The following is a 26,078-nucleotide window of genomic DNA, read 5'->3' on the forward strand; positions in this document are numbered from 1 at the left end:
CATGAGCCATGGATCATCTGTCACCACCGTTTGCTGTAAAAGAGACCCCTCTTGAAGCACGGTGACTTGGAGAATTGATCTAAGATCTCATCATCGCCTGGACCGAGCACTAGCTAGACTTAGAGGAATAAAGGAAGGGTGGCATCTCGGAAGAGAAGCCCCCAGGATGAGAAGATGACTCTGGACTTTGGTAAAAAGAGACTGGGCGACAATAAGGAGCCCCCAGTATAGAGGTGTTGGTTGTGGAAGGGATGTTAATTGAGGCTGGAAGGTTGAAAATAGAGGTTGAAAGTTAATGGTTGAGGTGGTTGATAATTGAGATTGAAAGTTGGAAGTGGGGATGGTTGTGTCCTTGAGGACTGCCTACGTATTTACGTGAAGTGAAATCAAACCAGATCGTAGTTCTGAGGTTTGGTTAATTTTGTTTGGGTGTTGTGGTTGTATCCTTCTTGTGTAAGAAAGGACTGCCTACGTATCCACCTGAGTAGGTGAAATCAAACCATGCTCGTAGTTCAAGTGTGTGCCTAAGCTTATGTTGTCAGGACCTTAAAGTGCAGGGGTCACAAGGGTAATATTCCTTTGGTGACTCAAAGAATCGATTTGAGATAACTCCCTCTGATCATAGACCAAAGAGGTATAATTAATTTTGTAAAAATTTCCTTGTCATGTGAGCACACATAAGAGTGGACCCTAAGGATGAATTGGGTATGTCCCGTTCTAGCTAGCAAGGTATTGAAGACTCCGTGTATGGGTCAAGGTGAAACTGGATTGGATATTTGGAATGTGGAGCTCGGTAATAAGAGGCTTTGATGAACAAATCTCTGGAGCTTTGATTTTGTGGAGTTAAGGCTTGATGGGATTATGGCTTGTAATGTGGCTTGGAAATAGAGTCTCTTGGCTTGATGTAGCCTGAGCACATATAGGTAGGTTAAAATGACGTGGGATCAAATTTCCATGTCTTGGCCCTAAAGGTTGGGTATATTTGACAAGCTTTGGAGGATTCTCAAAATTCCTAACTATCTCCCTGTAACGGTCTCGAGAAGGACTTAGGGTGTGATGTGTGGAAGGCTAAGTGGGGTGCTAGCCGACCATCTTGATTGATGTCTTGATTCTATATAGACTTCAACAGTATTCCGTATAGCATTTGATTTCAGGCTTGTTCTTGATTCAGACTCGGATTCTCGGTCTGGAATATATCTCGGCCTTTGCTCAGATTCTTGATTCGGTTTTTGAGGATGACTATAACTTTGGATATTGACATTGGCTTGCTTGATTGAGCCTTCTTCTTTTGACTCTTTTGTGTTGGATTACGGGCATAACTGAGGCCTTGGATATTTCTCTTTGATTGAGCCTTTGTCTTTGATCGTGGCTCGTATCGTCTTGAATTTGCTTGCATAACATGGATTTGGGTCAGACTAGCACCTTTGGTGTGAAATGGGTTGGTTTTTAGTAACACAGGTTGTTTATTGTGGGGAATGGGCTTGCCTTCCGTCATGGATCGTTAACAAGGGAGACGGTCTGGATTCGTCCTAGAATCTCTTAAGATAGGCTCGTCCTAAACTAGGGTTATATTGTGGTTTCTATTGCCAGACATGGAATAGGTAAAGAAAAATGAACATGGAGTTTCAGGTCCTCTACAACTTTGAACGGAACATCATTTAAGTGCACTCACATCGACTGTCATTTGTTGTTGTCATTTTTAAAAAAAATGTCTCAAACCAATTCTTGTTGTCACAGGAAAAGGGTAAAGGGAGAGATATGATAGAATATGCGGATGAAATAGTGTATTTTTATTGAAATGAATATTGAATGTATTTAACATAGATATGAGAAAACACGTGACTCGTGGGACAGCCCCCAGATTGCCACTAGAGATGAAAATGGACAAGAAGAAAGACACTAGAACAATTATGGGAAAGAAAGCCTAAGACTCGGACTCGGACTCGGACTTTGACTCGGTCTTAGATCCAGACTCATAATCATCGGCCCACGCTTGAGCATTTTCTTTTCCAGCAACTGGCTTCGGCATCTGACTTTGAGCATTCACCCATTTGAGCACCTCATCTTCGTCATTGGGAACATTGAAAGGATAATAGTCAAGAAAAGTTTCTTGATAAGTGGTATATCCATGAGGATTGCCGAAGTTGCCTTGTGGGTTAAAAGTTGAGAGGGACAACTTCCCATCTTCGATCATATCCTGAATGACATTTTTTAATTTGTAACATTTCTCTGTATCGTGTCCTTTGCCTCTGTGGTATTTGCAGTACGAGTTCTCGTCCCAGAATTTGGATTTCCTTTCGGGTTCGGGAGTAGGTCCTATAGACTTCAACATTCGTCGCTCCATGAGTCTCTGAAGGGCATCGGTGTATGTAATACCGATGTTGGTAAGTTTCCTAGGAGGTGTGCCCTTATTTTCGGAAGCCTTTGTAAATGACCCCGAAGGCTCCATGAGGTTGCCTTTGTTGATTTTGATTCTTGGATGAGAAGAACTAGGAATAGATTGTCCATTTGTTGCTTTCTCCTTAGGACTGTCAAGTTGAGGGTTTGTCTGGACACTTTTCATCTTAAGAGGTTGGGCATCAAGCTTCTTACCCATTTCGGCGAACTGGTTTTCAATGTTGGCAAGTCGAGAGTTTAGGATATCAATGGCTCCTTCTATTTTGGAAAATTTGTTGTCGAAGGCCATGGAAAGCATGAGCATTCCACTTTGGATATCTTCGTCTTCGAGGACATTGATCTCTTCGTCATCATGATGATTGAGGAGATGATGGCAATCCAGGAATGATTCTTCATCATGTTCATTGATATTAGACCCAAGAGGGTCGATCTTCTTGGATTTTTTGGCGGAAGGTGGCTTAGGAAGCTTGCCCTCTTCAATCATATCTTCGATGGTGTGTTTCAAGAGAAAACACTCTTCAATATCATGGCCTCTACCTTGGTGGTATAAGCAGTATTTGTTGCCCTTCCAGAGGTTCACCTGTTTCTCTAATGGTGGATCCGGAGTCGGTCCTATTGGATGTAGCTTACCTTGGGCAGAAAGTCTCTTCAAAGCATCGGCATAAGACATGCCTAAATCGGTAAGCACCCTTTGATGCCTGCCAGGTTTCCTTTCAGCTGTTTTCGGCTTTCTAGGACGATGGTTATTGCAAGACGTAAGCTTTGGACTACCTAGACTAGAGGTTTCCCTAGTTGGCATGTTCTTTTCCACCATTCCATTTTCAAGGGTGAGGACGCGAATGCTCAAATTTTCCACTGTAGCTTGAACTCGTAGGACCATGGCATAAACGTCTTGAAGAGACATGGTGATTGTGGCTTGATCTGCTTCGTGACCTTGTTGATTGACAGAACTTGCTGGATTCCTACTCGACAGAAATGACGCGCATTATACTCGGTTTGACATGGGATCACGCATACTAAGGCAACAAACAAAGGAAGGGATAAGATGACAAATCTAGACTTGACTTGTGAACTCGTGAAATGTCGTGAGTGACTTCTCGCGTTTGAATTCACGGTGCTTGACTGTAATTTAGACTCGAGTGTTGACTTTGACGGAGTGACATTTATACAGTTGACCTTATTGACGGGATTGAAGACACGTGTTGATTCTGGACTCGAGGTTTGCTTATAGGTGTTAAGAAGACTATTGTCGTTTAGACTCAAATATGAGGCCCATTGAGACTCGTGTGTTGAGCCTCGAAACGTGTGACTCGATGTGTCGAAAATGCTTAGATCCTAACTGAATTGGGGTAGGGAGGTCCACAATGACGGCGTGACGCCTTAGGACTTGACTTGAATTTGAAAAGACCCAAAATGTAAAGGAAGACGGGTTTATGACTCGACATAGTTCCGACTAGGACATAGTTGGTTTGAACTTTGACTCTAATTTAGCCCGTTTGAATTTACATATTTACATTTACAAGGTTTGAAAAAAATTTGGTTTGTTTTTTTTTTCTTTTTTTTTTCGGTTTTTTTTTTGTTTTTTTTTTTTTTGTTTTTTTGTTTGTTTTTGTATTTAGTTTTGAAATGGGTTTTAGGCCCGAAGTTTGACTTGACATATGGAAAGAGTTTGGACTTTGTTTTGCCTTTTCTTGAAAATATTTACGTTTTAAAAAGAGGTTTTAATTTTACAAAAATCGTCATGGTTTCGTTTTAGAAAATGGTGATCACATATGATACAAACATTATACAAGCATTATAACGGGATGCTGAGTGCATTTAAAAAGGGTTTTGGTTTAAAGGGTGGGTTGCCATACCGAACCATCAAACCCGAAGTCTGTGGAGAGGCTCGTGCCAAACAAGAGTAAGGCCGATTCCTAGTCCATTTCCTCAAGTAGTGAAGGCCCTTGATACAAACAAGAGTAAGCATCATGGTATGGATGACGTCAATCGCTATCCATCCTTAGGCCCAAATAAGAATTAGGACCGTTTAGACGGGATGATTGGTCGAATGGGTTGGGTTGGGCCTAGGAAGGCCGAATAAACGGTCTAGGAAGACCGAGTTATGAAAACCGACAATTGTCTTGTACAAACTTATTCCCTAACCTTGTTCAAGTTTCACCCTTGCTACACGTAAGTGTAATATCCCAGTGAGTCGCCAAGCGTGGACAGCGGGCCGCCCACGAGGGCGCTTGGTGAAGGGGCTCGAAAACAAGCGTTTGCATTTTGTATGGAGTCGCCACCAATTTTTATGGGAAATTGGAACCGTTCGAGTACCTCGTGTCATGTCAAGACACAAAGTAGTGACATGAACACTAAGCAATCGTTACCCTTAGCATTCTATGTCTAGAATGACTCTCGTGGATGCCAATGAACACGGGTGCTCACGGAGATCTGGAGTAAGGGGCGAGGGTACGTATTAGGAAGCTCTTTTGATCGAACACCTAATCCCGCCCGCCTCGATAGCGGCCTCTACTAATGATTAGGGAAGTTATTCGTACTTGATATATCGTCGGCTATATGCATGCAATGCAACATCCATTGTTTTAATCCTAGCATGTGAGAATTTAATACTAAGTCGGTTGAACAATTAATTAGCATACAATTAAGTCGAAGTAGGATTTAATGTTGATTTACATGTGGAAGCATACAAACAAAGAAAGAAATACAATAATTATGAATTACAATAATGAAAATTACAATAATTACAACGGATAGGCGATTTGTGTCGAAAATACTTTTAAAACGGATAATTTGAGAAAACGAATAAAAGAGTAAATTAACGAATAAAACAGAAGGTGATAATACGGATAATAGTTAATTAAACGTAAGCTAATTAAACTAGGTCAAGCAACAAGGGAGTTCAAGGACAGAATTCAGCCCGGAACAGGCGCAGCAGAGCTGCGTCCTTTGGAATAGGCGCAGCAGACGCTGCGTCCGTTCCTGACCTGAATTCTGGCTGTGAAGCCGGAATTACGGGTTGTTAATATCAATTGGTAAATTTAATGATCGATTAAATTATTTACTCGGATGAAAGTGATTAACAGGTTATTTACATATGATTAATGGGTCATAAAACAACAAAACATGGATGAGACAGAATTAACTAATTAATTACATGAATGAACGATATTAATTAGTGAAATAAACTAACTAAATTAATTAGACTAAACATGATGAACTAATGACAAATTAACAATGAATATGATAAAAGACAGGTTAGAATGTATCAATGACGAATTCCAGAGATTCAATATGAATGAATCGAACCTCCAAAACCCGAGTTTGAATTGAATGACGAAAACCCGCAAATATGGATTACTTGGGATTTAAGTCGGATTTAAAGACGGATTAAACATGTTAATGATGATAAATAATATACATGAATTAATTACGCTATCATGTGAACGAATTAAAGAACAAACAATCGAAATCAAATAAGAACAACGAATTACAGAGGACGAAGGAAGAAGAAAGGAAGCAGGAACTGCGGCAGCCTCACGAAGAGGCGCAGCAGGAACTGCGCTCCTTCGAAGAGGCGCAGCAGTTGCTGCGTCCTTTCTCGACGTCTGTCTACTGGAAATCCGTAAAAAGAGGTTTTGAACGAGGTTTTAGAAATCGGTTTTAATGGTGTATTCGACATAAACCTTACAATTGTTATACAATAATAAAACACAATAAATAAAAGGAATTATACACCCTCAGACTTACATGTTGACGGAACGAGATGAACTAAGAAGATCGATTAGTGATGCTCGACGCGAATGCAAGGAAAGAGTGCCCTCGAAAGAGGAAAACGATTTAAAACAGATTGATTAATTAGATTGATTGAGTGTAGTGGTCAAATTGGTCGGTCATGCAACGGAGAGGCTGGTACCCGGAAAGATCCGAGCTTACGTGGTCGGAAGTCCAAGCACGTAGGCGCCAATTAGTAAGAACGAAGTCTAGAATGCAAAGGGAGAAGAGAAGGGCGGACACTCGCGTGAGAAATATGAGGAACGAAAGCTCCTATTTATACTAATCACGTGAAGGAATAGGGTTTCGGAGACTCTTTGGAAGTGAATCTCGGAAAGATATAAAAAAGATACGTAAATCATGCAAAGAAGGGCCTGGGAAGAGGCGCGCGACCATCTGCGTCTCTTGGAAGAGGCGCGACTCTCTGCGTCTATTCCCGTGAGGTTTCCTCCGCTTAAGAAAGATTTCCGCGTTTAAGTTATGGTAGGACGGAAATAATTCGATTATCTTATGAATATTACGGAATATTATTTGCCAAAAGATAAAATTTGTGAAATATGGAATAGAAATATCCGGAACATTCCGAACATTCGACTCGGGATTTAACAAAGATTATCGAGAAAATGGAGACGGTTTTTGACCGGACTCGAATGTACTCTAATTACTGCCAAAACGACCGTATCGGGACGTAGATGACATTTAAGAGGTTGACATTAATATTTGAGCAATCACTTGACGATAATCTTACGAACTGTCACAAATCGTTCCGCGTATCAAACATGCGGCCCAATCATCGCCGGGTGGTTTGCGAGGGGTGCAGAAACGAGGTGTCTACACCAAGACAGAATACACGACACCACATACTCGACCGAGTATGCCATACTCGATCGAGTACCAGCTTTGAAAAATCGTAGTATTACAGATGGTACCCCAAACCTCTGCGATGTTGGACACCGACTTTAGACAGTATAGCTGTAAGTTTCTTTTCTTTAAAATGCATTCCCCCATCACTAATGACGACCCTAGGGACACTAAATCGGGGAAAAATAATCTTTTTAAACATTTTAATCACGGTCCTGGCATCACATTTAGGTGAAGCAATAACTTCCACCCATTTAGACACATAGTCTACAGCTACCAATATATACCTGTTACCTTTACTAGACGGAAATGGTCCTTGGAAATAAATGCCCCAGACAGCAAAAACCTCGACCTCTAGAATGCCATTTTGAGGCATCTCATGTCTTTTAGAGATATTTTCCGAGCGCTGGCAAGCATCATAAGCTGAAACAAACACTTTAGCATTTGCAAACAAAGTAGACCAGAAAAAACCAGATTGAAGTACCTTAGCCACGGTTCGCGACGGATCGTGGTGACCGCCATAAGCGGACAAATGACAGCCTTCCAGGACTGCTTTGGTCTCCCACTACAGAATACAATGTATGTAAAGACCGTCTGCACACTCCTTAAATAGATAAGGGTCATCCCAATAATATTGCTTTGCATCATAAAGAAATCGTTTCCTCTGTTGATAAGATAGGTCAGGTGGCAGCTCGCCACTTACAACGTAGTTAGCCAAATCTGCATACCACGGATCATGGTTTGTGTTAGTAAAAACTGCAAATAAGGAATCATCAGGAAAAGAATCATTTATAGGTAAAGGATCCTCTCCCCCCTGCTGCGGTAATCGCGACAGTTGATCAGCTACTACATTCTCGGCGCCTGTCTTGTCTTTGATTTGCAGATCAAATTCCTGGAGAAGGAGTATCTATCTCAACAGTCGTGGCTTAGCTTCCTTGTTAACTAGAAGGTGTCTTAGCGCTGCATGGTCTGTAAAAACAGTAACTTCAGAACCTATCAAATAAGAACGAAATTTCTCCAGCGCATAAACTACAACTAATAACTCCTTCTCAGTAGTAGTATACTTCACTTGAGCCTCATCCAGAGTTCGGCTCGCATAGTAAATCGCGCTCAAAGCTTTGCCTTTCCGCTGGCCTAACACCGCTCCTAGTGCATAATCACTAGCATCACACATAATCTCGAATGGCAGCTCCCAGTCGGGAGGCTGGATAATCGGTGCTGAAATCAAAGCCTGTTTCAACCTGTTGAAAGCAAAAAGACACTCTTCAGTAAAAACAAAGGGGGCATTCTTAAGTAACAACTGTGTAAGTGGTTTAGCAATTTTAGAAAAGTCCTTGATGAACCGGCGATAAAAACCAGCATGTCCAAGGAAACTTCTCACTCCTTTAACATTGACAGGAGGAGGTAATTGCTGAATCACTTGCACTTTTGCTTTATCCACCTCGATGCCCCTATCAGAAACTAAGTGCCCTAAGACAACTCCCTCGTTGACCATAAAGTGGTACTTCTCCCAGTTAAGCACAAGGTTAACCTTAATGCAGCGCTGCAACACTTTATCAAGGTTAGACAAACAGTTTTTAAAATTACTCCCATAGACGCTGAAATCGTCCATAAAGACCTCCATAATAGACTCTATATACTCAGAAAATATCCCCATCATGCACCTTTGAAAGGTGGCAGGGGCATTACACAAACCAAAAGGCATTCTACGATAAGCAAAAACACCTTGAGGACAAGTGAAAGTAGTCTTTTTCTGGTCATCCGGATGAATATGGATCTGAAAGAACCCTGAATACCTATCTAAATAACAGAAAAACTTATGAGAGGCTAATCTTTCTACCATCAGATCGATAAAAGGAAAGGGGAAATGATCCTTCTTTGTGGCGACATTCAGCTGTCTATAATCTATGCACATCCGCCAACCAGTCACTACACGAGTAGGTATCAATTCATTTTTGTCATTCTTAACCACAGTAGTTCCTCCTTTCTTAGGAACCACCTAAAATGGACTCATCCATTTAGAATGACCAACAGAGTAGATAATACCTGCATTGAGCAACTTCATTATCTCAGCCATCACAACATCCTGCACCTTCTGGTTCAGCCTGCGCTGACCTTGTCTGCAAGGCTTGTGATATTCTTCTAGCTCAATCTTGTGCATACAAATATCATGACTGATACCCTGAATATCATCCAACGAATAACCCATCGCTTTCCTGTTTTTCTTAAGAACAGCTAACAAAGCGGCCAGCTGCTTATCATCAAGTTTAGCACTAACAATGACTGGATACTGCTCAGTATCATCTAAAAATGTATATTTAAGATGGGAAGGAAGAGGCTTACGCTCAGGTACCTTTACCTCCATAGCGCAAAGAGTGTTTACCAATTGTTCTACTCTCTCTCCTTCAGCGTAGGTGAGTTCACGCTCATCTATCGCAACTTCAAGCAGATCCAACACAGCGTCATTGTTTTCTGGGTTATCTGCACACTCATCTAACAACATCAAAGCTTCCAGTGGATCCTTTATCAAGGAATCCGACCAGGACTCATAAACAGACTCATCAACGATATCAACTGAATAATAAGTATCCTCTTTCATTGGTCTAGCGAGTGTACCAGGCAAACTGAATTTGATAGCGTCATCCTCCACTGCAAGAGTCAAACGCCCTTGTTTGACATCAATAATAGCCCCAGCTGTACATAAGAATGGTCTTCCAAATATAATTGGGGTCCGATTATCCTCAGTTATGTCTAAGTTAATGAAATCTACTGGTATAAAGAATTTGCCTACTTTGACAGGCACATCTTCTAGGATACCTAGGGAGCGTCTAACTGATCTATCAGCCATCCGGAGGGTGATATTAGTCATTTTAAGGTGACCCATATTAAGCTTCTTGCAAATAGAGTAAGGCATGACGACACTGGCTCCTAAATCACAAAGAGCCTTATCTATCACTTCATTTCCTATGATACAGGTAATAAAGAAACTACCCGGGTCTTTAAATTTAGGTGGAGCTTTATTGAGAATTAAATTACTGGACTCTTCCATAAAGGCAACGGTCTCAAACTCACTAAGCTCTCTCTTACGCGTCAAAATATCTTTCATAAATTTAGCATAAGAAGGTACCTGGTAATCAGCTCGGTAAAAAGAACGGTCACCTGAAGGTTCTTGACCGCATCCACAAACTTACCGTACTGTCGCTCGACCTTAGCATCTTTCAGACGTCCCGGATAAGGAATTCTGGTAACAGTAAATGGGTCTGCGACTTTATCTTTACCTTTGTCTAAACGTGACATCTCCACAGCAGAGGAAGATGACCCAGCAGCGTGTTTAGACTTCGAAACAGCGTCTTCGCTATTGCATGTACTCGATCGAGCACTATTTTCACTCGATCGAGAGCTTTTCTCCTAGGATATGCTCGATCGAGGAACTCCATCCTCTCGATCAAGGACTTCAATTTCGACACCTCTCGATCGAGCATTGTTATTACTCGATCGAGAGCTTTCAGTGACACAAGTACTCAATTGAGCACCAAATTTACTCGATCGAGGACTTTGACGAGGATCAGCCGCGTCAAAGTCAATTTGCTCTTCCAAAACAGTTTCTGGACTTTCATCAACAAATAAATCAGCATTTTCCGGCATTTTTGGTCCATCATAGGTAAGACCACTTCGAAGATAAATCGCGTTAATTGGGTCACAAGGAGGTAATTGACTTACTTGGTTCAATTGCTCAGATGCAAATTGTGTGAATTGATCTTGCAACTTTTTCATAGAACCTTCATTTTCTTATGCATTTTTATGGACTTGAAGTGACAAGGATAGCACCAAGGATTTCAACTCTGCTATCTAGATATTTTTAGAAGAAGATTCATCTTGCTGCGGCATTGAATCAATGGGATTAGACACACTTGGTATGGCTAAATCTTCATAAAATTGGGAGAACGGGATTCCTTGCTTGAATTGTTGATAAACAAGAACTCGCCCTACTTCTGCCATACACGTAATCGGATCACGTCCTTCCACGCCGCATCTACCACAAATCACCTCTTGCTCAATCATAGCATGGACCTGCTCATGTTCACCCATTGTCGGGCTCTCTGATTTGTCACACCCAGCATCAAGAACTTCAGTCACAGCTGCAGGGGATTCATCATCCCTTCCGGTTACTCGCCTACCCCCTCTAGGATTACCATACTCATCTACATGTATGGCCATGTCTACAATAAGATGCCATCCCTTGTTGTCATCAATATTTTTCTGAAATCTTCCTTGGGCTGCAGCATCCAATATGGCCCTTTGATCATCATACAACCCATTATAAAAATAATTGCAGAGGGACCATTATTGGAAACCATGATGAGGTACAGAGCGAACCAGTTTCTTGAAACTAGTCCAAGCTTTATTCAAATCTTCAGTGGCCAGTTGTGTGAAAGTAATGATTTGGCCTCTTAATGGGTTGTTGCATTGTGGAAGAAAGTACCTCCTGAAGAAAGCTAATGCTAGGGAATTCCAATCAGTCACACCAGCAGCTTCCCTATCCAGATCTCTCAAGTCTCAAACAATCCCGGGCGTCATCAGTTAAGGAAAAAGGAAAAAGAAATTCCTTGACCCATTCTTGCGTCACCCCAGCAACTAAGGGAATGGCGGAGCAGTAATCAGTGAACAACTCCATATGCTTACCCGGATTCTCACCAGCTACTCCCCTAAAAAGATTCCTCTCCACCAACTGAATGTAAGATGGGTATATTCCAAAGGTATCCACATCCGTAGTGGGAGGTAGGAACCTCTTTGGTAAGGCATCTACAGTAGGTTCCGAGTGACTAGCGATATTAGGCATTTCAGCAGATGTAGTTGTAAGAACAACAGATATAGCAGTGCCCTCTTCTAGGACGGATCACCTGCAAAACGAATTATAGCACTAGAGAAAAATGTGAGATCAGTCTCAAGGAATGAATTCCTTGAGACGAGAGAATTTTTTTAAAATAAAGTAACAAAATAGCGCCACCTCCCCGGCAACGGCGCCAAAATTTGACACGGCTGTCGCAACCCTATCAAAAATAAACTAACCGGCTCTAACTAATATAGTAGAGGTAAATCGGGTATCGTACTCCACAGGGAGATGGGACATCTGTATGCTAACTAAGTCTGCCTAGTAACCGTTTCTTGGGGGTTTAATTGTTTTGATTCTAAACTACGGAGATAAAGAGAAAGAGAGCAAGAGATAAGGAGCAGTAAAGAAATTATCAAAGAGAAAGAAATAGCTAGGATAGTCGGTTCACCATGGTCCTCTAGGGATCAAATCTAAGGTCAAAGGTCAACTTGAACTCGGTTTTCAGGGTAGTGAAAAGGTCCTTCCGGTCAGCTGTTCGCCCTAAAACATTACTAACTTAGCTTCCGCCCTCATTAGAATGTCCTATTGTTCACCGCATGTCTTACCCCTTCCAATCTTCCAATCTAGGTCAGGATGTAACAGATCAACTAGCTAAATGCGTCGACTCAAGCAGCTAATTGCTATTAAATGCAGTAATTAACAACATAACCCTAATTCTAGCCAAACCTAATCACCTTATCATCCTAACTGTTATGGCTCCCCTATGTCCTAGCATAGAAGAATTAGCTATGCATAGTTATTATTAAGGAGTCAATAACAACAAATAAAACAAATGAATTGATCATGGTGATAGATTGCTAAGCAAAACAAGAGAAAGAACGAAGGAGAAAAGATACGAATAGAACAAGAATAATAATTGCAATAATAATTAATCAAATTAAAGATCAGAAATACCAATACCAAGAGAGTTCCAAGCAATGGAGAGTTTTAGGTTTTTAGAAGTACAAGTGCAAAGAGAAGAGATAGGTCTGTTGTCATTCCCCTCCCTCTTATTTATTCTAAGATACAAAATAAAATATCCGAGAATTAACTAAAAAATTGCGTAATTGTTTAAACCTCTCGATCGAGTAGAAATAAACTACTCGATCGAGGACAATAAGTGACAAACCTCTCGATCGAGCACATTGAATACTCGATCGAGGAACACAGAAAACACCTCTCTCGATCGAGCATATTAAAGCACTTGATCGAAGGTCTTCAATATCATAGTTACTCGATCGACCGGTTTTGACAACCAATCTTAGTCGATCGAGCATAACAACATTGCATCAGCATAGATCAACTCAAAACATCTTCCGAGACCAGTTCACGCATCCTTAGGTAGCAATTTCCAGGCTCCGATTATTCTTTCTCCAAAATACATGCAACCGGGACAAGTTTAGGCTCGATTATGCTCTTTCCGGCTCATTCCTGCAATTAATACAAGATAGACCAAAGTAGACTATTCGGGGGCATTTGTAGCTAGTCGCCACATAAATAACACAGAAATGCGTGTAAATAAAGGGTAAAAACCATATATTAAATGCACGCATCACCATTGTTGTTGCCAAATATCAAATTTTTATGTCAATTTTGCCACCTAAAATGAAGAACACGAAAATGGTGTTTTGAGTTTATAAATTGATTTTTGGTGGTTGTTGTTTGGTTTAATTGAACAACAAAGGCTTAACCTTTGTTGTTATTGATGATTTTGTTTGGTATGTGAAAATTTCGTCTTAAATTTTCGAAATATAGGGAGGTCATGCCCAAGTTTCGATTTTCTGGGAGTAAAACTTGGTTTATTTGCCTTGTAAGACTACTATCTTTGTTGGTAATGTGGTATATTGTCTTAAAACGAAACAAATTTTGTCTTAAAATTGAGAAACTTTTCAAGATTTTCCTAAGTACCCATGAACAAATTCTAAATTATGTTTTAAATGTGGTTCAAGTATGTTGCTAAGCTAAAAATTTGATGATTGTTGTTATACCATGGTGTAAACTAAGAAGTTTTCATCCTAAAAAAAAAAAATATGACCAGTTTCTCGAAATTTGGTACTAACCATGTCAAAATTTTGAATTTTATGCTCATTACATGTTTTACTGTTTTGATGCAATTCGTGTTATTTAGGCCGAGTCATTTTTTACGAAACTATTTTGTCCATCAGCCTTCTTTTTTTGGGTGAAATGTAAGAATTTCATTAAAGCACAAACGAGCTATTACAAGCTATACCGTTTTACAAACAAATCATTTTACTAACTACTCCATACAATGGAGTTACATACTCAATCTAACTAAATTCAACCATGTGATATCCCTAGTACATACTCCTGGTTTGATTTTAGTAGACAACCTACACTTCACTTCCTTCCTTATCTGGTCACGAAGCAATTCTGGTCTCAACATTGAAGCATCAACTCTAGCTTTGTTTCGTTGCATCCAAATATGGTACAAAGTTACCAAAATAACACACATTATAACTTTTTTCTGCAAAGAGGAAGCGTGCAGTCCTTCAATCCAGAGGAACAGATTTGAGTCAGGTATCACAACATGACACAAACCAGCCATATCATTCAAAATCCTCCTGCTATACTCACACTTCAAAAAAAGATGAGAATGACTCTTATCCTCCAGGCCGCAAAGGAGACAAGTAGCATCAGCAGAGATGCCCAATGCATACAACTTGTCTTTTAGTTTCAATGCTTCACGAGCTATCAGCCAACCAATAAACTGGTGTTTAGGAATGCTCCAACTGCACCAGAGATAATTAGGCCAATGCACGTCCTGAAATTTCAGTCTAACAAGGTCATACCCAATGCTGACAGAGTAGCCATTTGTATCCAAAGTCCACTGATTATTAGAATACCCAAGAGCAAGCTTATCCTTAACCCTAGAAATAACTTTCCAACCCCAGCTAACATCACCACTAGGGGTATAATTAGACCAAGTTGTGCCCTTTAAATAAACTTGATGGACCCATTTAACCCAAAGTCTATCAGGACATGAGTAAATCCACCATACAAGCTTTCCAATTGCTGCAATATTCCAGGAAAGGCTGTCCCTGATCCCCATCCCCCCTTCAGTTTTTGGTACACAGACCTTTTCCCAACTCACCTGAGGCACCTTGAGGTAGTCCACACTCCTATCCTAAAGGTAGTTTCTACAAATGGAATTTATCTTGTTAAGAACCCCTTTAGGAATTAGGAATATGTTAATCCAGTAGCTATATAATGCAGTGGGCACAGAGTTCACCAACACGAGTCTACCAGCATATGAAAGTTTTTTTGTGCCAAAACTTCGAATTTTGCTAACTATCTTCTCAACTAACACCTGGCAATCAGCTTTTTTTCAATCTCTCACAAGTTACAGGAATCTCCAAATATCTAAAAGGTAACTGACCTTCAATTACTCCTGAGATTTGTAGAATGTCAGTCTTTAAATCCCTTGGCACTCCATTAAAATAAGCATTAGTCTTAGTGGAGTTCATCTGGAGCCCAGAAGCATAGGACAAAGTAGCAAATGATCTCAGCAGAATCATAATAGAGGCCACATCACCGTTACTGAATAACTATAAGTCATCAGCAAACATTAAATGTGATAATTTCAACTGACCACACATTGGATGATTTTTGAATGGTAAGGTGTCAGTTGTATAAGCCAATACTCTGCTCAAATATTCTATGGCCATTGTAAAAAGAAGAGGAGAAAGGGGATCACCTTACCTCAAACCTTTTGCTCCTTTGAAATGGCCAAAAGTTTCACCATTCACCACCAAGTAATAAGTAGCAGTTGTTACACATTCCATAATCAAATTAATCAGATGCTTAGGGAAATTCAGAAGTACCATCATCTGCTCAAGAAAAGACCAACTGACTGAGTCATACGCCTTTTTTAGATCCACTTTAAGCATAAATCTGGGAGAGACAGTTTTCCTCATGTAACATTTGACCACATCCTGGCTAATTAAAATATTTTCAACAATACTCCTCCACTTTATGAACCCACCTTGATTATCACTAATAATGTCAGGGAGAATAGTAGACAGTCTATTACAAATCAGCTTTGAAATGCACTTATAAACCACATTACAACATGATATAGGCCTGAACTGAGTCACATTCTGTTGTATATCACACTTTGGGATAACAGAGATCAAAGTATGATGAAGTTGTTTAAGTAATTTCCCTTCCAGGAAGAAATCCCTAATAGATGCACACACATCTTTGCCCACATTATCCCATGAGTCTTTGAAAAAAGCACTAGAGTAGCCATCTGGGGCAGGAGCCTTATGACTAGGTATAGAGAAAAGGACTTGCTTTATTTCATCATCACTGACTGGGGACAAAAGGATCTGATGATGATCCTCAGTACAAATAGGACCACTCTGAACCACAGTCTTATTCACCTTGGTTGTAGCAGTTGAGGTACCCAAAAGTTCAGTATAAAAATCCAAGAAGGCACTCTGAATACTTCCAAAATCCTTACACATAACCCCTTGAGTGTTCGCAATCTTCAAGACCTTGCTTTTGGACTGCCTACCCTTAATAATACTATGGAAACTAGGTAATATCCCGCGCTTCGCGCGGCCTGTTTGTATATTGTATAATTAATAATTATGATTAAGATTTTAATAATCAATAAAATAAATTAATCTTTTTCAAATTTCCGTTTTTAGGTTTATCTTCAAAATATTTTGAAATAAAAAAAAATACAGTTAAATTATAAGTAATAGGTGATACCTAATTATGCATGATCAATATTTTATAAATGAAATGAGGTATATATACTTGTTGCCGACTTACCGTTGTGTACATACATACTTGTCATCGTTATGCAGACACTCGCTATCACTTTGTACATACATACTCGTTATCACTTTGTACATACATACTCGTTATCACTATGTACATATAGTTACTCGCTAACAATGTGTACATACATACATACTCGATATCACTGTGTGCATATATACTCGTTATCGCACTATATTTAAACTCTCTCTAAATCTTATATGTATTTAATTTACAGTTTGCTCATTCCTATATTATAAAAACTTATCACTATATAAGATATTGTCCACGTCATAATCTCGCTCCTTTATTATATATGAGCTTCTAATTAGATTTACATATGACACCTAATACTTTAGTAGACCATAATTTTTTAAGCATATGTGTTTTAAAACATAATTTTATGAAATATTTTGCAAATAAAAAATACAATTACTTTAATATAGTATTGAAAATTCAAAATCATTTACATGTATGTAGTCGAGAATAAACTAAACAAAGTACTCCCTTGTAGGTTTATTATAGTCAACCCATTCTAATATTTACAAAGTACCATATCCTACTCTCTTACTCTCCTACTCTCTGTGTCTAATCCAACTTATGCATATATGGATAACTAATAAGGTACTCATTCATATCTTCTTACCAATCTCTATTCTTATATAAATTCAAACAACTTTAGGCTTAACCTTTCACCTCCTAGTCATCCTTATCGGTGTAATTCTAGGTTGAGTATATCTTTCAAGTTTGGTGAATACTGAACAATATTGCACCTACAATATATCATAGATGTAACATTGGAAATGTAACAAATAGGAAAATTACCTTTTGTTGCTCGCAATTTTTTTTTTCAGATTGTCTAATATAGTTAGCAATCGTACTCTATTGTGAGAAGTGAAAAAAACTCTATATTTATAGGGTGCATGGCTTGAGGAGAAGTATGTTGAACACTAATGTGTACGTAGCACAAAGATCAAGGGTGTTTGAATACTCTGAATGTGTGGTGCAATTTTAGTTTATACTGAGTATATGCATGTATCTTTGAATAATAAAAGGTTATATGTATGCAATGCATATTTACTTCATACTTTGTACTATAATGCATTAGTATACTATGTATCCTCATTGTGCATGATGCATGTTTAATCTCGTCTTGGAAATTGTACATTCTTTGTTAAGCTAAATGTTGTTCACTTTTTATTTAAATTAAATAAATTAAATGCTATATAAATCTACACCCTCTCAGCCCAATTTTATATATAGATATAAAATATAATGGAAATATACTCAATTGAAAGTATTTTTCGCAATAATTGAAATGATTTATATATTTTTATTTTTTTTATAAAAATTGTTTTTATATAAATTTAGAAACAAATGATCGTATTTATTTAATGTAAATTAATAAATACTACTCTAATTTTTATTAAACTATAATTAATAATTTATTAAGATTTATGAAATATTTATTAAACTATAATTAATACTTTGCTGAGATTTATGTATCATTTATTATATTTATATTTAATATTCAGCTGTAATTAATACTTGTATTTAATGTTGGGTTGACACGTGTCGCATCCACAGCGCTTTAACCCAGTTATATATATATATATATATATATATATATAAGATAAGCAGTATTAGTATCTCCTTTTTCCAACCAATTTGCCTTAGATTTTTGCACCAGGAATTCATGGCAAGCATTATCCAAAAATCTCACACTATTAGCAGCTGCAATCTCCTTCTCAATAAGCTCAGGGTTTTGGGGATCACCCCTTAGCTTATCTTGAATGTACACCAGATTCATCTTGCCCTAATAGCATTATTTTCAACATCGGAAATAATATCCTTATTCAGTTGCTTGAGATGTCCCTTCAAGTTCTTTAGCTTCTTTACCAATTTAAACATCTGAGTACCATACCATCTATCAGACCAGTTAGACCTCACACAATATTTAAACTCCTCAGCTTGACTCCACATATTAAAGTACTTGAAGCTCTTCCTTTTCTTACCCCCATCATCAAACACTTGAATGACACATGGGGTGTGGTCAAAGACTCCCTCACAATGAAAATGAGCATAAGTAGTTCCATTGTCCTTCAACCAGTTATGATTCACAAGTACCCTGTCCAATCTACTATAAACTCTAGTATTATGATCCTGTTTATTACACCATGTATAAAAAGACCCACTAGCAGGTATATCAGAAACTTCACATTCATCCACAATGTGTTTAAAATCTTCCATCTCCTCTAGAGTACTGTTACCCCCTAATCTCTCAGCAGGCACCAATACATTATTGAAATCCCCACAAATAGCCCAAGGACCATTAATACTTCTTTTAAACAAACACAATTTATCCCATAAACCTTTCCTCTCTTTCTACTAATACACATTGTCATCAGCCTTAGATCATGCCATATCACAACTTAAAATACAACGACCTTTAAAATTTATCACTAAAACTCTGATATGGTACGGTTCAGTTACTGTCAAGTTATACATTCATTTCACACTTTCTCCAATAATATACAGTATAGTTTAGTTCATTTTTATTCAATTCAATTCACTTATTTTACAAGTTTACTTTGTAATTGTTTGCCACAAATATTTCTCCCATGGCGAAATAAATTATTGGTCACGACTCACGACTTAGCCTTGTCGTGGCTAAGACAATAATTTGCCACAGGGTGTGGCCTAATTCGTGGCTAGAGTCAAAATTAGCCATGGAAGCGGCCAGAACTCGTGGCCCAAGTGATGATTCGCCACGGCTAGATTTTTCCCATGGCATAACTTTACTTCACATTTTTAATTAAGATTTTTCCCGTGGCGAGGTAATTTTTTGCCACGAATTGTAAATTCCCGTGGCATAATTCGTGGCGCAAGTGTTGATTTGTTGTAGTGGCAGCAGAACGGTTTCCGAACAATTTCATTATCGAAACACATTTAACTTCGCCCAACTTGTGGTGACCCCGGAAGGTCTCGCAACCTATATAAGAAACCGACCCAAGTCAGTACTGTAATGAGTGAAACCCCGCAAAGATAAATCCAAATTGCCCGAAATTCTATAAACCTCGAACCCCTACCAAGCGAGTATTGGGTGTGTGCTTCAAATTCCCTTTCCTCCACCATATACTCAATTAGCCCATGAAAATTAGGGCCATAACCCCAATATACATCTCCATTTACCACCGTTCCTCCCCCTCTAGCAGTAAAAATGTTCTTTAAAAGGGTCAAAATCTCTCATTTTTTCGTTCTAAACGAAGATGAAACCGCGGAAAACGCACTAGTGGCGAGGGCCACATAATCGTCTCTAATTGATGAATAAGAGAAGCAATAGGAATCTAGGATTTCATCCTGCCCTAAGGGAACTTTGACTCGGGAATATTTACCGGTAGTTGGATTCCAAAATACGATTAGATTTGAATCGGTGTCAAAGAAAGATACAACTCCATTACAAGAACCCAACATCTCCCAATCTAGGTAATGTGCAGCCGGTTTTATAAAATCCAAACGGTTATATATTTCTTGAAAGTTTTTGTTTCCTCAAGATTAGCAATGAGTATATTAGACATTGTTGATGGGATTATTAGAAGACAAGGCCGCTTACACGAATGAACTAGATGCGCATCGGCGAATTTCTTAGAATTTAAAGCCTTACAAATCATACCCATCCACAATTTTGAAACTGTTTTGAATTGGAGGATTTTATTGGGTCGGAGGTGGATGAAAATATGCTCGCATATCAATTTGTTGAGCCGGTGAATCCGATGGCAACGCTTGTATTGTATTAGGATCTTGGGCTTCCGCCTCTCTGTTTCTTCATTATTTTCCGTTTCTTCTTCTCCTTCTTTTAATTCTCTAAGGATCACCATTTTTGTAGGGGGAATAGGTTGTTGAAGTAAATTTTTTGTTCTTTTGTTTTTGGAGATGATGATGATGATGATGATGATGGAGGTGGTTTGAAGAGTATTTTTTTTCTCGGTCGGTTAAGGTTGTTAACATAATCAACTTTTTGAATGATACAATGATTATAGTTGTCATTGTTTTTTCTTTTTATGGTTGTTTTTCTTATATCTTATATAGAAAGAGAACTAGTTTTGTAACCCGTGAAATTCACGGGATGTTTTATTTTTGGTATGATGTTTTTAGGGTTTCTAGTAATTGGAATTTTATAAAATATCAAACTACATAGTAAGATCACCACACGAATAATGCATGATAGATCATGTACTAAAACTAAGGGCATTGAAATGTTAACATAAAGATCAATGTCGATAAATTAAATAAGTCAAGTAGGTGAAGAGTGCTATTTTTTCAAAGGTAAAATGATGAAAAAAACCAATAAATACCAAAATAAAATATACATTTGAAAAAAAAAAATCTAAAAACTATTAGTCATTCACACTGATATCGTCAATCTTGTAGTTAGTCTGCAATATATAGTTGTTTAAGCAATCCTAGTCTTTTACTTCTCCATATAGTCTTCTTTCTTCAATAATGAATCGTCCCTATAAAAAAAGTAACTCAGTAATTAGTGGTAATTAACCAACAAAATAGTGAAATTTGTTTTATATTATCGTTATTAACTAAAGCTTCCTCTTAAATAGTGAAAGAAAGAGGGAATGAGAATTAAGACATAGAGATGTAAGTATATTAACCTTTGAATAGCTCAACACCACAAATCTTGATAGGCCCTAAATGATGAGAACAAAACAAATACATACGATGTGATGAACACTTTATAACCTAATGGAACTTATGCTTAAAATAATTATTAGTTTATAATTTAAAAACCTTAGTATACTTAGCTTGATGTGAATAGAATGATATGAAGGATTAGTGATAAATTTAGTTCTACTGACAATAAGGATAAAAAAAATGTGGCTTACAAATTTTGCCTTCCATCAAAAATACATAAACAATTAAGGATACGTTTTATGATTTTTGAGCATCTTTTTTTCATTATTGTCAAATTTAATATAGGCATAAATATGAATCAAGGTTCATGACTTTTGATCATTATTTTTCCATTATTATGAAATTTAATATAAACATAAATAAGGAGTAAGGAGAAATGTAATGTATAAGGATTATTATTATTATTATTATTTTATTTTACAAAATCCACTTTACATGAGAGTAGTTTAAAATTTTATCTTATTTAATTAAAATATGACATGTAGATGATGATAGATAATGTGGCTTGCCTTATAATTAGATATATACTCCCTCCAATCCAGACATATCTAAACATAAGCAAAAAGGGGTTATTTAAGAAAAGGTGGAAACGTGAGGGGTAAAATATGAAATATTGATTGGGGCCACATGAGTTTAGGTGGATTAAATAAGTAGTTGGTGAGTGGGTGGGTGAGTAGATGATAAAGTTGTAAATAGGTAGTGGATGTAAGGGTAATTTAGTTATTTTTCATGCCAAATATGGTATGTTACCATTGGTGTGGTCCATCCATTTTAGGTCAGTGTTACCATCTGCCTGGATTAGAGGGAATATAATTTATATTTAGATTATAGAATTATTGATTTTATATACATAAATATTGAGCAAGGAGAAATGAAATGTAAATGGTTTGCTTAATTATTATTATTATTATTATTATTATTATTATTATTATTATTATTATTATTATTATTATTATTATTATTATTATTATTATTATTATTATTATTATTATTATTATTATTATTATTATTATTATTATTACAAAATACACTTTACATGAGAGTAGTTTATAAATTATCTTATGAAATTAAAATATGACATATAGATGATGATAGACATTTTCGCTTGCTTTTTAATTATATTATAGATTTTTATTATTACAAAATCCACTTTGCATGAGGGTGGTTTATAAATTATCTTATGAAATTAAAATATGACATATAGATGATGGTAGATAATTTGGCTTGCTTTTTAATTATATTTATAGATTATAAAATTATAAATTAAATTAAATTATTATTCCAGGCATGTTATAATGTCAATATAATTAAATTAGCGGGGTGTGAAGTTGGTGACGTGGTTTTTTTATTTTGCAAGGTGGCATTTAGCGATGCTTATGTGGCTTTTAATTGGGAGTTTAGTTTCTTTTTATGGGGTTTTTTTTTTCTTATATCTTATATCTTATATAAAGAGAGAATATTGGGTTTGGGTATTTTGGCGTGTCCTATAACCTTTGACTGCACCTATATTTACAATCAACGCCAATTAATTACTACGGAGTATTATTTTATGTTTCTCTTAATTTCATTTCCTCCATCGCCCGGAACTTTTTCTTCATCTTTCACTCCATTCTTATTCATGTATCAGAAATTTCTCCTTTATCTTCTCGATCCTCCATTTACTACATCCTATTATTATCGTTTCTTATCATCATCTTTAACCTCTTATTCATCTTTTTTTAACTTCATTTTCCTGAGTGCGTAGGTGATGATGCCATTTCAGGTTATTCTTGGTTACGATGTCGCGGTTGATGTTGTATACCCTGGTAAAAAAGTTCGGTGATGTTTGCAGCACTACTGTTCATCAGCCTCATCAGGTTTAATTCTTTACTTTTATGGGATTATATTTTGTCTATTATTAATTTTTTTTATTTGATGATACACATCTAACATCAATCTTTCTTAAATAAGTTCAAAGACAATGTTATATAGATCTAAGCTTATTGATCAATACTACTCCGTATTATTTTCGCAATAGTTCTGATCATACTTATTATTAATATAGTTTGCATAAATGTTGATCAGAGTTGACTTCGTTTGAACAATTGAACACTAAATTCTATGTAGAAATGAGATGGACCATCAATTATGGATGATTGTTTGAACCATTCTATAAGGAAGTTAAAAGAGTATGCTTATCTTCTTTTAATAAAACTCATCTTCTTAAAATCAGCTTTTAGTAATATAGTCGGCTTTTTTTATTGTGTACCGGATCATGAATTTTGCACACCAGGTGTTTGATTAATTGTCTGAGAGAAACGATTGTGCTATCTTACTGACTAAGTATTGTCTAATTTTTTTTTGTGTTCATGTATATTACTACGTTCATGTTAAAACCCTCCCTTAGTCGAAATTTTTTCATTAATTTTAGCTTTTATCTCAATTCATAGAACATTTGCTGCAACGGTTTTCTGTAAAAAAAAAATTCGTTCGTTGTAGGGTCATATTTGACTCTAACTTTGCTAGCTATAAATTTTGAACGGTAATCATGGTTAGGATACACAACTGCAATCTCATCACAGTTTCTTTAACAATGTTTGTATAGGTTACATAGATAAAATCCTTCATCGAAAATAGAATAACACATTTCGTTATGTGTTTTAGGGCTTCACTCTTCTAATGTTGTTTTTGTTCCTATTGTCAGCTCAGGTGATGGATTGCCCCTTGTTCTTTAATGGCCTTACGTCCAGATACGGAGCTATGCCTGGGCCGAAGGGGCCATGGCCCGGGCAAGCTCTAAGAGAATAAGTACCAAGTGTGTAGTAAACTAAGCAGTATTCTGCATTTAGCACGGCGGTAAGTTTAGTAAATACTATGCGCCAGAGGCAAACACATCGCGTGTTCGATCCTAGGCATGCTGTTTTTTTTTAGGCTTTTTCTTTTAGTTTATATATATTCCATTCGTCCAGCACTATTTATGCAATCATTTTCATCGTTGCAAGTGGTCGTTGCTTGCTAAATAATTGTACGACTTTAATTTAGCTGTCTCGCCTTAAATGTATTATTTATTAGAAATACCTTTCACAAAAAAATATAAAATGTAAACAAGCATTTGAGACGTAGGCAGTGACAAATATCGACAATGTTAAATAATGGTGTGAGGTCTATAATAAATAATTATAGACATCGACAAAATTAATATTGGCCCCAGTCATTATATTGTCCTAACTTCGTCCCTACTTACGCTATTTACGAATCCACTTTTCCATTTAAAACTGTTCCGAGTGTAATTCCAGAGCAGGTGTTAGTTACCACTCGTAGCTAGTAGAATGATGTCCTTGCTTGAATCCTCCTTGCGGTCTCCTGAAACGATGAACAAACTGAGGGCTCGGCTTTGGCCGAGCGTACTCACTCCGACGCTCAAGTCAGTAAACTTAGAGAGAAGTTGTTGTAACTTGGCTAAGAGTGTATTGTAGAGAGATAAGCAAGATATTACCAGATGAATAGTGGTTATTAGGTCAATTTATGGATCCTTTCCTCAATGAAGATTGAGGAGTATTTATAGGCATTCACCTTTTGTCACGTAGTGGCCAAGTGGCTATCAGGTGAAAAGACGGTTATACCCTCGGCCGATGGACCTGTGGCAGGCTCGCCGAGGGTCTTGGATATGAGTACGCAGATATGTGTCCCGGCTGGCTAGTTGTCTGGCCGAGACCCAGGTGACAGGCCGATGGGCTTCATCGGCTAGACTGTCTAAGTCGTTGACTTTGCTGTGGATACCCTTGACTTTGCTCAATATGTTGACTTGGTCAGCGGTGCAGAATATGCCCCATCAATTTGCCCCCAGCGTAGTCTATGCCGTGGTATGGGCTCCGATGTATGTTGAGCGTATATTCTGCGCAAGTATTTTTTGCAAAATTTTTGGTATCGGCTTCTTCTGAAGAATCGGCGTGGTTCTTGTTAGGCCGTACCATATATCCCCCCTCCACATGGATGCGTAAAGGGTATCCGATGTGGGAAATAATGTGACGCTGGCCGAGACCAGGGCTGAGAGTGCCGGTTATTTTTGATTGCCCCCGGCCGGTGCTTCATGGCTTGGTCGATCATGTAGCCGGCGGAGAGCAGGCGCCTAGGAATTTGTTGAGGGAGATGAACAGGCGAAGAGATGTGAATGGGCGTGTTGAATACGCTTGGTAACTGTAGCATTGATTGACATTCAACTGTTGCAACGATTGACATTCCGTGGTTGCATGTCTGACACGTGTCCGCTTGCTGATTGGTTGACGCTTCATGGGCTGTGCCCTGATTGGTCCTTCTTCATGGGCTTTTCCCTATAAATAGGGTAGTTACTCCGTGATTTTGGCCATTAATTTCATTTCCTCAAATTTTCAAAAATTTCTCCCAAAATCTTCCTCTCTTTAAACTTTCAAGGGCTTTCTATTCTTCCAATCTTCGGTCTTCGATCCGGCGAGTGTTTTTTCTTTGAGGTAAACAAACATTTTCTTTTATTTCGTTAATAATTTGTTGTGAGCATGTCTTCTGCTGATGCTGGACCTAGTAAACCCGCGTCGGGGGGCCCTAGGTCTCCTTCTCCTGAAGTTGATCCTCAAATTCTTGAGGAATGGGAGGACTCTGATTCTTATGGCGATTTTGGTGATGATTTCGGTGATGAAGTGGAAAGGCCTCGTCGTGATGAAGGGAG

At 37.8% G+C, this 26,078-nt stretch overlaps 1 protein-coding gene across 1 annotated transcript; it reads right to left on the bottom strand.

Moving 5' to 3' along the window:
• Positions 1-10,881: 10,881 nt before the first annotated feature.
• Positions 10,882-16,730, bottom strand: LOC141620390 (uncharacterized). Its single transcript, XM_074437275.1, has 5 exons — positions 16,706-16,730; positions 15,626-16,490; positions 15,271-15,463; positions 14,209-15,050; positions 10,882-11,329 (listed from the first exon to the last, which is right to left on the bottom strand). Exons 1-5 carry the CDS (start codon positions 16,728-16,730, stop codon positions 10,882-10,884), a joined length of 2,373 nt encoding a protein of 790 aa, XP_074293376.1.
• Between the last annotated feature and the right edge of the window lie 9,348 nt (positions 16,731-26,078).

The sequence above is a fragment of the Silene latifolia genome, chromosome X (assembly GCF_048544455.1).
Source record: "Silene latifolia isolate original U9 population chromosome X, ASM4854445v1, whole genome shotgun sequence".
Taxonomy (NCBI): Eukaryota; Viridiplantae; Streptophyta; class Magnoliopsida; order Caryophyllales; family Caryophyllaceae; genus Silene; species Silene latifolia.